This window comes from Ostrinia furnacalis, unplaced genomic scaffold (assembly GCF_004193835.3).
Source record: "Ostrinia furnacalis isolate ACB-3 unplaced genomic scaffold, ASM419383v2 OfSCF7157, whole genome shotgun sequence".
Classification (NCBI taxonomy): Eukaryota; Metazoa; Arthropoda; class Insecta; order Lepidoptera; family Crambidae; genus Ostrinia; species Ostrinia furnacalis.
Genome location: NW_021137396.1, coordinates 524,667 through 540,542, shown reverse-complemented (window position 1 = coordinate 540,542; position 15,876 = coordinate 524,667). Strand labels below are relative to the sequence as shown.

Genomic DNA, 15,876 nt, shown 5'->3' with positions numbered 1-15,876 from the left:
GGCTGAAACAAATGAACCAAATATGTAAATATCTTATGGTGTAAATACAAGATAGGGGAGAAACAACCCCACTCTAAGGCAACAATAACAAAATGCAAACAACAATTCCCTCTGCCGTAAAATAACAACAAAACAATGAAATGAAATAAATGTTAGCGTGAGCAACGAAGATGGAGCGAAATGATGGAACGACTGCCATTTTGTCGCTCGCATGAAAAATATTTCCACTGATCTTGTTTACATTGACAGCATAATCCGTTCAACGTAAGCGTTTTATGGTTGCCTTGCCAGATGTGGGTGCGTTGTACAGTCGACAATAAACTATTTTTGTGGCAAAATAGTGCTTAATACCCATTGCATAAGATAAGGCAATCTTGATGTGCCAGTCGTACTTAGGTATTATTTTGATATTGGAAACACCTTTGGGTAAGAAATGGATCTATCTGTATGGAAAGACAAACACGATAATTACTTTCTGCTTCGAATTTCTTGTTTCAAATTATTATGATTTATGGCCACCCTAATTTCTAATTACAACGTTACACAATACACATAAAACCACAAAGGTACAAAGTCGAAACCTTTTTCAGTAAAGTGAATATAATCCATCCAATCATTACCATGAATGAAAATAAAGTAGGTACCTACTTCGTTCGTTCGTTTCAGCCAAATGACGTCCACTGCTGGACAAAGGCCTCCCCCAAGGTCCTACTTACTTTATGTAAAATCAAGGACTACATTATAAGTACATATTGCTTTTAAGCATCCTTCCTGTTTTTGTTACTGAAATTAAATTTAAATTGATGGCGCCATAATTAATTTTCTCCCGACAATATTCGATATACAATAAAAGGCAATGTAAGTATCACCGTTTATTATAGTAACCACCTGTAAACCTGTAAAGTAAGCTTAAGATCATTAAGGACCCTGTCGGGCACTTCAATTACAAGAGAATATTAAAACATGTTAAATGAAAACATAAAATTCAATCAAGTAAAGAAAACTCGTATAAAATATAAATTTAACTCCGCAGTTTCTTTGAACCGCCACGAATTTAATGCAAAAACCTTTAACCATTCGAAACAGACTCGTATCGGCCATTTCATAGCGGAATCCCACTTTTATTTGGGCCCGTCGTGTTTACACCAAAAATGGAATTGGAACCAGAATCCTCTTATCTGCCGGCGGCATAAAGCTTAAAATTGGAATTTAATAACTGCACCCCGATTCAGACGTTTTTAAACGACTACGTGCGGAATAAAAATGGAATTTCCGACATATTTTTAACGGTTTTTTCATACGCAATACTGTTACCGAATTGTTTTGTAAACAATGGATAGAAAAACTTTTGTTATTTCATAAATAATAGATGGAAAATGTTAACAACTAAACTAAATATTTGTTTGAAAGCAAATTAAAGTATTATTAAAACTTCACCTCTATTGTATTTTTCCTAAAGTGTGTTTTTTTATTATTACCTACATACTAAGACTTAGGAGCTTAGGGTGCTCTTCTAAAGGACTATGCTGCACTATAATGTTTTCAACATCAAAATAATATCGTCACGAATCTCTCTATTTTTGTATTTCGTCTAAAACTTTTATCAGGTTACCTTTACTACTTGTAGATCTATAACACAAAAAGTGAGATGTTCTGGGAACCACGTCAAGCACTTTGCAAAGTTGGACGAAGTTTGAAACCGTCTCGGCCCCACTTAATAAGCTCGGTGAACGAAATACACTCGCACATCAAAATAACTGAAATACTAAATTCAGTAAAAAACTTACCTAAATATTTTCTGTGTTCATTTATTGTTGAAAAAGTTTCACAACAAGATCAATCACTCGTAATACTTTTATTTTGTGAACGATGTAAGAAACATTTTGTGACATTCCGTTTTTTTGGGATTGTGATATAAAATAAAGGCTGGAGAATTATTCGAGTTGAAGCTCAGTATAAAATATTTTGGTTTAAACGAGTTACGAATAGTAGTAGTATTTTTCTCTTTTTAGTATTTTTGTTCGCATTTAGATTTCGTATTTATCAACAAATATATTTTAGATCATTTTATATGAGTTACAAATAATGTGATCGTTAATGTTTCGATTTCCACTTAGAGATTGAACACATCTTAGATTTGAACCCTCGATAAGAATATTAGGTAATATTTATACCTACATATTTATAATAATAATATGTAGGTAGGAATGGTACACATTTTTACCATATTTGATAATAGGCTAGTTTCCTAAAAAATTTTTTTAGTCCGTCATGTTTAATATCAAAAAATATTGGACACATATATTTTTATTTGTAAATCTAACAAATAATTACATAGTTATGGTGCGTTGAAGTTCCGCACGACGTCACAACGTGCGGCACTTTTATGCAAGCATTGACGTCACGGGCCTCTTCTTATGAAATTTGGCGCGCTTTATCTCTTTAAATTTTCATTAGTTTGAAAAAGTGAAAAATACGTGTGGAGTATTTTTTGATAAGTTAACTGACGGACTAATTAAAACTCTTGCTTTTTGACCCAGGAAACATCCCTATTACACAAAATAATGTGTTTTATATCCTCAAACAATAAAACTACATCAACTCTATTCGACCGCTAGCCGGGTGTGAATATTTAGGTGTTAACACGTCCACGTCCTCGGCTTAGGCCATTAAAAATAAACACCTGGTTCCGTATGTACATCGTTTATCATTCATTGGAAGCCACGACCACCGCGTGATTGACACGATACAATTTATAGGCGCGAACCATCATCGGAATCCTATATTGGAATCTTAACGCGTCGGAATAGCCATTATTTCATGTTATTTTCATTGCTACTCCTATTGTGTTCCCATTCCAATAGCTCGATTGGACATATATCTGTCTTTTTATGTTTGTGGTGATATTTTTATTATCTGCTTAATTGCTTGGACGCTCTTACAGTGGGGCAATGATAATAACAGTAAACAAACGCATTAATAAGATAAGTGACTCAAAGATCGTCAATTTGAAATGATAATGTAGAGACCCAACATAGAAAATAAACTACTATTATTTATTCTGTGCCATTACAATAGTGTCCAAAATACTTGCATAGATAAAATTTATCACAAATTATTGTTTTCCTTGTCACAAAAGAAGCAAAGTATCATGCTTTGTCTATCTACTTCTCTATATATGTAAAATATTCGCAAATAATTCAATGTTTATTAATTTAGAACAGAGTACCTAGTCGCCTGGAAAGCGAAGCGTCGTGGAACTCACTTGAGACCGTCAATTGTTTTATGAAGTGAAAATTATTTTCCATTATGATCCTGAATGCAGGCTACATGTTTATGTACTGTTTAAACACATGTCATATTTAAAAGGTTTTTATCACATTGATGTATTGTGGGTGTGTAACATAAGCAGTTAATTTGAATAATGACACCCAAGAGTAATATATTACAGTTTATCTGACACTTCAGACAGATTATGACCCCGTGAAACATCGAGAAAAAGCAGCAATATGCCAAATGGGCGCCCAGAACACGCATTGTTGTCGCCTCCCTCCAACTGTTTATTAATATCGTCCAATTAACAAAGATCTACGGCCATGCACCACTGATTAAGATAATGAATGAAGCGCCAGTACAAATTCATTACTCAGGGAACTCGCAAAAGCAAAAAGTGTTATCGCAGCGTTTTAAACACACGAACTAAGTTCGCTTCTCGCAACTTTCCCACTTCGCCTGTATAAAATGGATGAAAAAATTAAAAATGTAAGTTTGTTTCCCGTTATTATGATTGCCCTGGTTTATTATGTGTTTGCCCTAACAAGAATGAAGTAGATAACAACTTTATTCGGGTATTCATTAGGTAGGAATCAATTTGCATCCGTATCTTTCGTGACCTCAAATACCCCAGTGGGAGGGGAGTTTCAACTTTGAGTAGGGGATGATGGGGGAATTGCGGACACGGGGTAAATACGGACTAGCAAGTACCTACTCAATCCCTCCACCCCGCGGCAGCCCGGTGCTGTCATCTGTTTCTTTTTTGCCATTTTAGTGCCACGCAAAAACTTACGACAGCCGGCTGCGCACAGTTTGAAAGGTAGGTAAAATTTAAAAAAAATGTGTATTTTGATCTAATTTTTAGTGTTTTTTAATTTAAGGGACTGGTCTGAATACTAAGTGATGGTAAAAAGTTATATTATCTATTGATAGCTTTGTCAATGAAGTTTGAATCGCCAATGTTTCTTTTTATGGAATGTTTTCATAACCTACAAATTTATCTCTTTGATTTAAAAATACCCAATTGGGTTAATTGCGGACAAGCCTTGCGGGGTAAATACGGACGTCTGCAATTACCCCTAATTCGATAAACTATTTAAAAATTTACCAATAACTGGTACAAACGGGCAGTAAACAAAAAGCATTCCATCATTTTTACCAGCACACCAGAAAAAAAGAATCTAGAAGAAAAGGAACAAAAGAAATTAGACAAGAAAAGAAAAGCCCAAGAAAAACAAAATAAAACTACATCTAATAAGCTAAAAGGATCAAAGGGTGTAAGAAATCTAAATTATTTTGAAAATGAAGGAAATGTTGATTACTTTTGCATTTATTGTCAGGAAAAGTACTACGTTCATCCACCCGCCGAAGACTGGATTAGGTGTTTAAAGTGTAACAAGTGGGCACATGAGAACTGCACTGCAGGAAGTTCTTCTAAAGGCTTTACTTGTGGTTTTTGTCTGTGATGTGGACCTGTCCGTAATTAACCCAGCGTTAGTCCGAATTTACCCCGAGCGCTGCGGGTAATTACGGACAGACAAGGTTTTGTTTTTGCTAAAAATATTCCATTTGTTGATTGATCTCGTTTAATAAGTATAACTGTTTTTGTAGATGTTTAACTAAAGATTAATAATTAATAAAGAAAATCTGATTATTACTAATAGTACGAATGTTGTGCGTTATTTCCCTACAGCGTCCGCAATTCCCCCACTCTCCCCTACATAATATACCTACGAGGGGATAGAATCATTTGTGAGTACTTTTCAGAGTAGATTTGAATTAGTGGGAATTTGAAATCGATCCTTTTATGTTTATTTTATTAGACAAACACTTTTAGGGCAACGATTATTCGTTTGTTTTGCTCTCTACAAAGCTGTATGAACTACATACAAACTTTTATACCCTTTTTCATAAAGCTTTGAAACTAGTGAAATACATAACTTTTTAAGCTTTATTTTTTTTTATTGAACAGGAGGCAAACCATAGTAGCTAGTGAAGGAGATATAAGTTACATTATTCTTTATTTCATTTCGTTTTAGAGGAAACCGGCGACCACAATTTTACCGGATAGAGTTGGTGACAAGCCATCTTGGCAGTCGAGCAACGAAGGAGTTCACGAAAGAGTGAACTTTGATGATACCCTCTGGGGGTTTGAGTTGGCTGGGGGCGCATACTATGATACCCCGTTGCGGGTCGTTAAGGTACCTACCTATACCAATTCATCATCATCATCATCCATCATTTCAGCTATAAGGTCATAGCATACTCATCAACGCGGAAAGGGCGCGCTGTCAACCGCGAGGTTATGGTACGGAGTTTCAAACAAAGAATACTGACCGCCTCGAGTTGATACGGCTACGATCCGTTTCCGGATTGATAAGTGTGCTTCGTCCTATAGGTACTAATTATGTATTACCTATTCAGCTATGAGATCTCCATTGCTGAATATAGATCCACTCCGTATGATTTCCAATTGGCCGGTTTGAAGCAGCCCGCGTCTAGCGGCTTCCTGGAACTTCTATTTCACCGTAACCATTTCAGTCTGTCCACATTATACTACTAAAGATCTTCCCGATTGACTGCAAGCTAGAACCATGAATGTTGCTTATAAAAGGTATTTAGGGTTAACAAAGAAAATACATAATAGCATAATATATCGGAAAATAAATAGACAAAGAAACAGAGAAATAACTATCTCCATTTCGTACATAAAGGTGCACTAAGCATTTTAATTAAATGTTTTGCAAAAGAACTTAAAGCAACTTACGTAAAGATGTCCTAAATTAATATGATTAATTATTATTAATTGAAGATAATCATTATGCCATTTTTCACCTTGACGATAATATGACAGTCTTCTTAAAAAAAAAGTATATACATTGTTGTACAAGTATATACCAGCTGTGTATACGTGTAGTGGTTAAACGCCAAGCACTCAAAATGTATGAAACTTAGTTTTGTTTTAGAACTCTAATTATAACTTGAAATGTGTAAAATCCGCAACATGCTTTCAAACTTCCAGTTCCCGAGTTAAGTGTACGATGCAGCAGCAATTTCTAACCCAGTTTTGTATCAAAAGTCTATGCAGGGGACGTCATTTCTTTACGGAAACACAATTTCAACTAATTTACAATTCAAAGACACCAATTTAAACAATTCACGCGTATCTGAATTTGAATTGTTCCATAAGAATATAGATTAGGTAAGTAACTTGTTAGAAATTTGATACTTTTAAAGCATTTACTGTGAATATTTAACGAGCTCTTAATTAATAAATATAAGTTAAATCGAGACTCATGTTAACTCGGTCAATATAGAGCTTAATTTTCAAACTGATTAGGGTTTGTAGGGTGTTATCTTAGATTAATAAAACCTAGATGGATAGTCTTCATACAAACGCAAGAGTGAGGCAAAAATCTTATGTCATTAGTGTCAATTTTGTTGGGGAGTGTAGACAGTGAAGGGGATTTTCCCGAAAGTAGGGAAATTTTTAATACGTCTTTAATTATTTTATAATTAACAAAAACAAAACGCATCATGTACTTACTTATTTATTGAATTCAAAGTACCTACCTAATTACAATAAGATAAATCGACTTAAAAGTCTCGATTTCATAAAAAAGGAAGTGTATTTGTACGGCGAACAATTGGGAAATAAATTTTCTTGTTACTGGTATCATTCCCGTATTTAATTTTTGAAAGCCAAATTCAAGCAAAATACGCGTCGAATCGTAGTACTTACTTATGAAATGTAACACTGGTCACTTTCTTTCGTTTTTCTGATGTATTTAGACACCCTTTCACTTTGATTTTCACTTTGACAGTTCATGTGACGTTTACGAGTGAGCCATTCAGGCTCACTAAAATCTGCCTCACCTTTCGTGCACTGACTATCTATCTAGGTTTTATTAATCTAAGGCTGTTATTATAAAAAGAACTAACGTGGTCCGAGTATACGTAGTAGGACTTACCTTTAAGTACCTTTAAGACTACCTGAAAAATAATAAAAAATATGAAGTTTGTTTTTCACACTACCTATCTAGGTACATACTTATCTATGGCAAGACATATCTATGAATAATTGCTAAAATCACGAAGCATTATTAAGCATTTAATAGTGAATAGTATTGGAACAGTATATTACACTGCACAACAAAATTGCAACTTTTGGCTGATGATTGACTTTCATTACATGATGTTTACTAATTTGACGTCGCTGATTCTGAATCTGCCGTCCATTTTTTCGTAGCAGCTCTTGTTTACGTGTTATAGCTTTCACTCAAAAATTGCTAAATTTCAGTCTTAATTCGCCGACAGTTCAAAAAATACTATGTTTTCTTTGTATAATTTAATATGGTAGCATTAAGAAGTGTTTGTGTGAATTATCTAAATCAATTTTGTTTCATTTGCGGAGAGGATATGTTTAAATAATCCGTTTAAATGTGACAAAGTTCGTAAAATTGGCTTAAAAAAATTAGTTTGGGGACCCAGTGGAAATGAAAGATAAGCCTTGAATTCCACAAAAGGCGTGGAAAAGATGCGTTGAGTTTTTACGTTTATAAACAAATAAGAATATGTGTAGATTTAGGTACGAAACCGCTATGATCTGAAAGGAACCCTTGAACCATCGCGACGACTGTTATTTTTATTTTTGAACAAAAATGGTATTAACCAAAAAATATTGAACTAAATAGTAATTCCTTGCATACGTTTGGCATGTAGACGTCTTTTCAACCCTAAGAAGTCACCTGAACCTCATGTTGATACTTCACATGAGGATTTTGAGGCGAAAACTGTCAGTGTGGTAGAGACTTTGAATGTGACCCGAAATTTTCAAAACCATGTAGCCAAGATGGTTTAAACGATCGTTTTAGAGATTTAGGATCTTCAAGTCTTCCGAAAAGACATGGAATGAGTTATTTTGGCATTTTAATTTTTTTTTTGGAAAATCCGAAAAAATCTTACTATTCTTACACATCGAAAAACGTATGAGTCACTTACAAACATGTTTTTCTGGTTGGATGTAATATAAACATCGAATTACACTCTCTTCGTAATCACCTGAACAATTTTATCACAACTCTTAAGGATCTAAGTGAAGAACATGGCGAGCAAATCCACCAGGGCCTTCGTACGATAGAGGGACGCTATCAGGGCCACTGGAATGCACACATGATGGCTGACTGCTGTTGAATCATTCAGAAGAGCTGTCTGCCTTCAGCATCAGCAAGGAAGTCAAATAAAAGAAAGTTTTTTCAACTTAACAACTTCATAAAATAGGATCATCTCTAAAAAAAGAGTGTTTTTTTACAAAAAGACCCAAGTGTCATATTTTTTTAACCAGAGCTGATACAGATATTTCAATCACAGATTTGAAATCGTCATTAAAAATTGGACTAATATCATGTAACATAACCCAATCATCAGAAATGCTGTTGTGCAGTGTTATTATTCAAGAATTCAAGATATCGTCTTTCGTGAATATTCCATTCGAATACGCCTTATGATTAATTGAAAATCCATAATTGAAATTGCAGTACAGCCATAGATTAAAATGCAACCGCATCGTATCACGACCGTGGACGCATAAATGTCTCCGTTGAATTCCTTCCACTGGATCGGTTGGGGTAGTGATGGGAATCAAATAGTGTAGCCCACCGAGCAAATATGCGGAGAATACAATGACTGTCATAATGTAGCACGCTATATTCAATCAACCGTAGCAATTTCAATCATCTACCAATACAATACTATTGTGGTAAACTAACTCAATTAGCTTAACTGGTTCAGTAGTGGCAATATTAGTTTTACAAGTTATAGCCACGTCTTGATGGAGTGTCATCCTCAAGAAATAACTAGAAATAGGTGCGTAAACAAAGCGACAGTTCGTGCTATTTAACGATCTTTTGGAAGGCATTCAGTTGTAGATTGTTACAGACCAGCGGAATCCAGAAAATATTTTTTTACTTGGAAGAAAATTACCGCATAATTTTGGCTCACCGGACAAAAATGTTCTATCCCATAGCAACTTAGGAGTCATGGGACCTTATGAACATTAATTTGTTCCCAGTAAGAATGAAAAAAAAATCGGTGATTAAGTTCAAATCATGCTCAGTCCTCGTCAAAATTTAAAACGAGAGTACCTGAAATTATTTAGGGTGGATTCGACCAAACAAGAGTAAATATGAATCTCAAAATAAATAGTCAGTTTTGACATAAGTATTTCCCATACTGAAACTGTTAATGTGCCAGTTATCATCAACAGCCCTTTACAGTCCACTGCTGGACTATGAGCCTCCTCCACTATAGTGGAGGGTTTTGCCATAATCTCCACGCTAGGCAGGCGGGTTGGAGATCGCAGTTTAAAAGATTGATGTTTTTCAGAGAGCGCTGCTGCCCATTCTCTATTTGATGTGTAGTCCCTAAGTCGCCTCTTACGACACCCGCGGGAAGAGTAGTGCCAGTTATACCAGGAGTTATTTTCGGATAAAAGTTTGGTCGAATCGGGCCTAAGTAGCATGTTGTGTAGACTAACTCACTTCGTAGACTGTAGACGTCCCCTCACTAGTGCGGGCCATTCATTAACTGGAACACGGGCGCTATTGTGCCTCCGTCATTTGCGGTTCGATCTTTATAGTGCGCTACTAATAAGAAACGCAGTTTGTCTGTTTGCTGGCAGTTATTGGAAACGACGATATTACTTGGTAATGTAAGTTTGAGTAGCTATATTGAAATCTACTTTAACATATTATAACATCAAGAAAAAGTGTAACGTATAAATAGAAGTTCATTTAAAACCTTAGCTATTTAAATTATGCAATTGCATATTTACAGTCCTAGATGTTTAGTACATCATATTATATCTACGTCAACTCAATTAATCTAACGTTTGATGTTGAAATAATTAACCCGCTTTACATAAATTAAACACTTAAGTAGGCCGAGTTGCACCACCTAACTTTGACAGTTGACAGATTTTTGACGTTTGTTAAAGTTAAAGTATGATGGTGCAACCCAGCCTCATACTATTACGCTTCATGTTCATTAAACTAATATCTGCGCTTAGATATTGTTAGATCACACCATTTAAGGTTCAAATTCGATATTGCGGCAGAGTAAATACGAGAGCAAACCCACGCGCATTGTATAGAGGTTTAATAAACGATTCCGGTCTTTATTGCCTTTCCAGAATCGAAATGATATTAGAAAATTGTTCTGATTTTATGATACGTCCACTGAGTTGACAAAGTAATACATTCGGCAAGGTCTTCTCACAATATCCGAAATTCATTGGCTATATTAAAATGAAATGCTGCAGAGATGTGAAAAAGTAAAAACTATTTTAAGTTTGATTTTGTCCAGGTTCAATAAAGTAAGAGTAAGACTATCTCTCAACTCGAAGTTTCTGTAGGTACCTACTACTTATTTTTTATGTGTTCTAATACGACGCAAAACTCAATTCAAAAACGAGCATAGATTTGCAAGTGGTCTGAAGATTTAAATTCAGCATGATACTGTCTTGGCAACTTTTTTGATTTGAGTATTTATTATTTCAAAATATAAGCCTTTGCCTTGATCTTGAACTCATAATTTAAGTACATTCCTGTTACTTATAGGTTATACATGAAACTTATAAGTAAGTGCGAATTAGGACGTGCCTAATTCAGATCCTGAAAATTTACAGGAAAACCAAATCGGAGATATAATATAAGTAATTAGATGGTATTGAGAACCATTTGAGCTAAATAAGTTATCTAGAATCTAGACGACGGAGTGTTTTAAGTAGACATTCACCCTTTGTTTACAATTTCAGGTGAAACACAACAGCCGAGCAATGTTCGCCGGGATCAAAGTGGGGGACGTTCTGCAAACCATCAATGATATCAACACCTTTACTCTAACGGTCCAAGAGGCCCACGACATGATACTAGACTCGGGCATAGAAATCAAGCTGTCTTTCTATGCGTGAGTACATGTGATACACTTGGTGGTAAGGAAATAACTAATTGAAGGAACAAAGAAAATGTTACTATAACGTCAGCTACTTTAAATGTTATTTGCAATATTCAAAATTCTTTTTAATTGGTTAAACACAAAATATTCGCAATGCCTTCGATTTAAATGATTGATTTTCTAAAATGCCTTGAGAACTACGTACACTCCATACTCCATAGGCGGCGATAAAATACTACTATTTTCTTCTTAGCTTAACTAAAAATATTTCATGATTATTATTCAACTAGAATCCTAACTAAGTATCTGAGTAATGAGACTAAGACGCTGCAGCGCTAACGCGATAAACGCGTTTCCTTCTAATTAGAAAATCCAACAATGGTTGATTATTTTGCCACGAAGTGTAATTTACACACAGTCGCAACGTGATGCATAACTCGAAGTTTCACAAACTAATTTAAAGTTTCAAAGCAGTTCTATTTATTTGCATACATGCGGTTGATTGTAATTTTTCTAATTAACTTTACAGGCCAGATGTGCTAGAGACGATGCATTCTGTTTACCAGGATGAAATTGTGAGTTTCTGGTATTAATTAATTAGAATAATTAAGTTTAATTCTGATTATTTCCACTATCACTACGTATACTATGACCAGTTCAAAGAATTCTCTATAATTAATGTGATAGCTTACGTCCGTATTCACAAACATTACTATGAGGTCTCATAGTGCGCGTAGATGCACAGGGTGACATACGGACCAATCACAGAGACCGTATGCGTACGATTTTCTGCTTCATAATATATAATCCTTCAAGCTCCGCGAATCTAGACAAAATAGATAATCAATTGTTATGACATTAATTAATGCCGTCTGGGACTCAATCGGTTAAGCAAGCAAAGTTTGTGAATACGGGCGTTACTCACTAAACATTTCATCGATACTGATATTTCCTCAAAAAAATAGATTTTATTTATTTAATTTATTTCTTTTTCAGAACAACGACAAAACCGAACCTAAAGAATTTCACTATTTTGAGGAACCTGTGCGTGATTTGTCATACAAACATGTTAGAGCTGTGAGTTTCAAAGAATATCAATAAAATACACGACGTACAGTAACAAAAATACAAAATCTTTATCACTCTAGTGTCTAGAATAAAGATTAAAAGCTTAAAACAAGCTTTAGAGTTGTATCGAATCGTTAAAGCAATGTAGTTGTTGCAATTCACGAAGGCGAGTGAGCTTTACATGTGTGGTGGCTCGCTACTGTTCGTTTTTCAAAAGTTTTGATAGAAATTACACTATCGTTACTGCATGTACACGTACACATACAAGTATAGCTCAAAGCTCACTCGCCTTCGTGAGTTGCAAGAACTATAATGTAATATTGATACGGATCATGTGATTAGTTTATTTATATCTGTCAATTTTGATTAATTTCCAATAAACTTTCTGTTTTTGTTTATCCAACTAAATCCCGATTTATAAAATGGTTTACAGGATCATTGAATGTTCAATGAAGCTTCATTCATTCATGGTTGTCATTTGTTTTCTTAATTGCTCCGCTACATAATTCATGAAGTTAATATATTTTTATTGGTTCCAGAATCAAGCTTGGAGCATAATTTGGCCGTGCAATAAGAAAAGGGACATTTTGTATAAGGAGTCCAACTGTTTCTTGGTGCCCAGTGCTTATGAAAGAAAACACAAGTAAGATTCGAGAAAATTCCGTAACATATTGGGGGAATACCTGCGGCTTTCTGGAATTTTTTGGTATTATTGGAGGGAAAATGGGTTATACCATTTATATATAAGACATTATATTTGAAGCTATTTTCATGTATTTTTTAGGCAATAAAGATACATAAACACATCTCCTACTAACCATGAGTTTCTTTCATCGATTTCCAAAGACAAATGCTGGCATTCAGTCATTAATACCTAATTGATATCACAAATAGACAGATATAGCTACATTACGTAACTGAAATATGATTTTTAGACAACTTTCATTTAATTAGCTATTGAAAGTTTTTCTTTTCAATTTACCTTGTTATAATTCGAAACTTAGCGCACTGAAATTCATCAAACAAAAAATTAAGAAATTCATTACGTAAAATATCCAATCAGCCAGCAAATATTTAAGCCGTTGAAATCCTAGAACTTTTATTGCGAAACTGTCCGTCTATAAGTTACCTAAAGACTCTAAAACTTTTCAATTAAGTAAGGTATCGAATGTCGGAAGAAAAAGTTAATCGGACTTCGACTCGATGGTTTGTCGAGACGAAAAGGGACCACACTTATCGTTGCGGAATCGTGGCATCTAGTCTAAACGATTTTGTTTTCGCCCTTATTGCATGGACTTAAAGACTTAAAGCGAGGATCGATGGAGTCCACATCGATAAGTGTGGTCACTCCCTAACTGCGCTTTCTTTGTTGCAGGGAACGGTTATTAAAAAATCCGGCGCCGGAGAGCAACGGGTCTGTTTGAGTAGGTTTTATGAATTTATCGACTTTTCAACTTAGTCAAACAACATCACTATTTTTCATTGTCTAGTAGAGCCAAAGGTTTCTTTTATTAGACACGTACATTATATGAGAGAATATGAGCCGTCAATAGCATCTGAAGTATATTTAATAGTGCCCACGCTATACTAGAAACAAAACTGTTAAGTATTTAGTAGAAGTCTAATCATTCATTTTCTTTTCATTAAGCAGAACTTAAGTTACTATTGCCGAATTTTCTTAAAAACTTTTAAGTTTGTCATCATTAGTTTTAATACCGTACCGCATAACAAGCAGAATAAAGAAATCCATTCCTAATAATAAGTATGTTTAATTAATACCCTGTTTTTTGCATCACCACGTTTCATTTAGTATCTTATCAATTATAATAATAAACTCATAAAATTACATCAGCCTGAAAACTTTGCATCAAGACACAATAACTTAATATAGGTATTATATCAATGTTGCTAAGAAGATTACGATGTAGATTATAGTCGTTATGGTAATGGAAGCAGCACCCATTAAGGTGGTCACCCACCGGTAGCACCAACTTGTAACAAAACAACGCAAGTTTCGAATTTGAGCTTTACGTCAAAGCATTACGCTCTTGAGCGGGCTATGCTCGGAGTTTCCCTGCGTGATCGAATCAGAAATGAGGAGATCCGCAGGAGAACCAAAGTGACCGACATAGCTCGCAGAATTGCTAAAATCAAGTGGCGTGGGCCCCACATAGCTTGTACAGACGATGGCCGTTGGGGCAGAAAATTTCTCGAGTGGCGACCACGGGCTGGAAGACGTAGTGTGGGCAGGCCTCCTACTAGGTGGACCGACGATCTGGTAAAGGACGCGGAAGAGCCTGGATGCGGGCAGCGCAGGACCGTTCACTGTGGAAAAACTTGGGGGAGGCCTTTGTCCAGCAGTGGACGTCATTTGGCTGAAACGAACGAACGATTATGCTCTTACGTAGTTCCATTACATGCAAATGCTGCCAGTGAGTGACAGCCTTTATAAACTCCTTCACTAATGGATCGCCCAAATGCAATAGGCAAAAGCGATCTCAAGCACACGCCTTAATTTGTGTTACTAAACATTAAACTCAATCAAAATCGGGGTAAATTCTATTGGATTAGTATCTAAACTAAACTAAATTATATGGTAACATCGTATAACTTGGTATAATATTGATTGAATATGTATCAAGAATATAGTAAGAAGGTACTAGCTAAAGCCGAGTTGCCAAAAATATTTATTTGTCAGTGCTGAAAAATGTCAGAGCTATTTATTTTTACATACAATGTCAACTAGAAACTATTATATAGTCCGTATTCACACGCATTACTATGAGGTTTCACAGTCAAGTGCGCGTGGACAAACAGGGTCACACACGAACCAATCACAGAGCTCTATTCAACACTGTGCATTAGATTTGCTGCTTCACTTAAGTAAGTATCGTTTGTGACTACGGGTGGTAGAGCTTGAAGCAAACTAAAGTTGGCAGTAGTTACAATTACAGGGTATTCTTTAAATTAAATTCATAAGGAATCCCATTATTATACTGTAAACAAAGTGCCTACAAACCAAAAATACGTCAAATAATTGTTTAAACAGTTGGCTATTCATAAAGCAACCTTATTAAAAAGTTAATTTTAATCAAAAGTTTCACACGGGTTGGTCATCTGAACCCGTAGTTACCCTTTAGTTCGGTGCCATAAGTGCATAAACATGTTTGTCGAAACTAACCACTTGGTTGATAGACATACGGACACCTTCGTCCTTGTTTATAAACAAGTGAGTACAGTCCGTTGGGTTAAACGTGAAAGTTGCTAACTTTATTATACATGCTTTATAATGCCGAATTTAGGACCGGCCATCCACGCAAACCTTGCTTTGAATCTGGATGCATCTTTAGTAGCTTTACATAGCATAAGACTTAGTTTAACCCGCAACTTTTTAGTATAAGCTAGGTTTGGATGTAAAATACTTTAACTTTGACAAACGTCAAAAATCTGTCAAACTCCATACTAAATACACCGGTTATCGTTATAATTACTGTCAAAGTTAGGTGGTGCAACTAAGCCTTAGTAAGTCAGTGAGAAATCACAATTTCAAACTTGTACAAATAAATAAATAAAGACATTTTA

The 15,876-nt window shown here is 35.2% G+C and overlaps 1 protein-coding gene across 1 annotated transcript; it reads left to right on the top strand.

The window, feature by feature from the left end:
- The first annotated feature begins 3,601 nt into the window (after positions 1-3,601).
- On the top strand, positions 3,602-14,038 carry LOC114363512 (uncharacterized). Its single transcript, XM_028319247.1, has 7 exons — positions 3,602-3,762; positions 5,313-5,474; positions 11,087-11,238; positions 11,756-11,801; positions 12,223-12,303; positions 12,834-12,937; positions 13,670-14,038. The coding sequence occupies exons 1-7, from the start codon at positions 3,742-3,744 to the stop codon at positions 13,716-13,718; spliced, it is 615 nt and encodes a 204-aa protein (XP_028175048.1). The 5' UTR covers positions 3,602-3,741; the 3' UTR covers positions 13,719-14,038.
- The last annotated feature ends 1,838 nt before the right edge of the window (positions 14,039-15,876 follow it).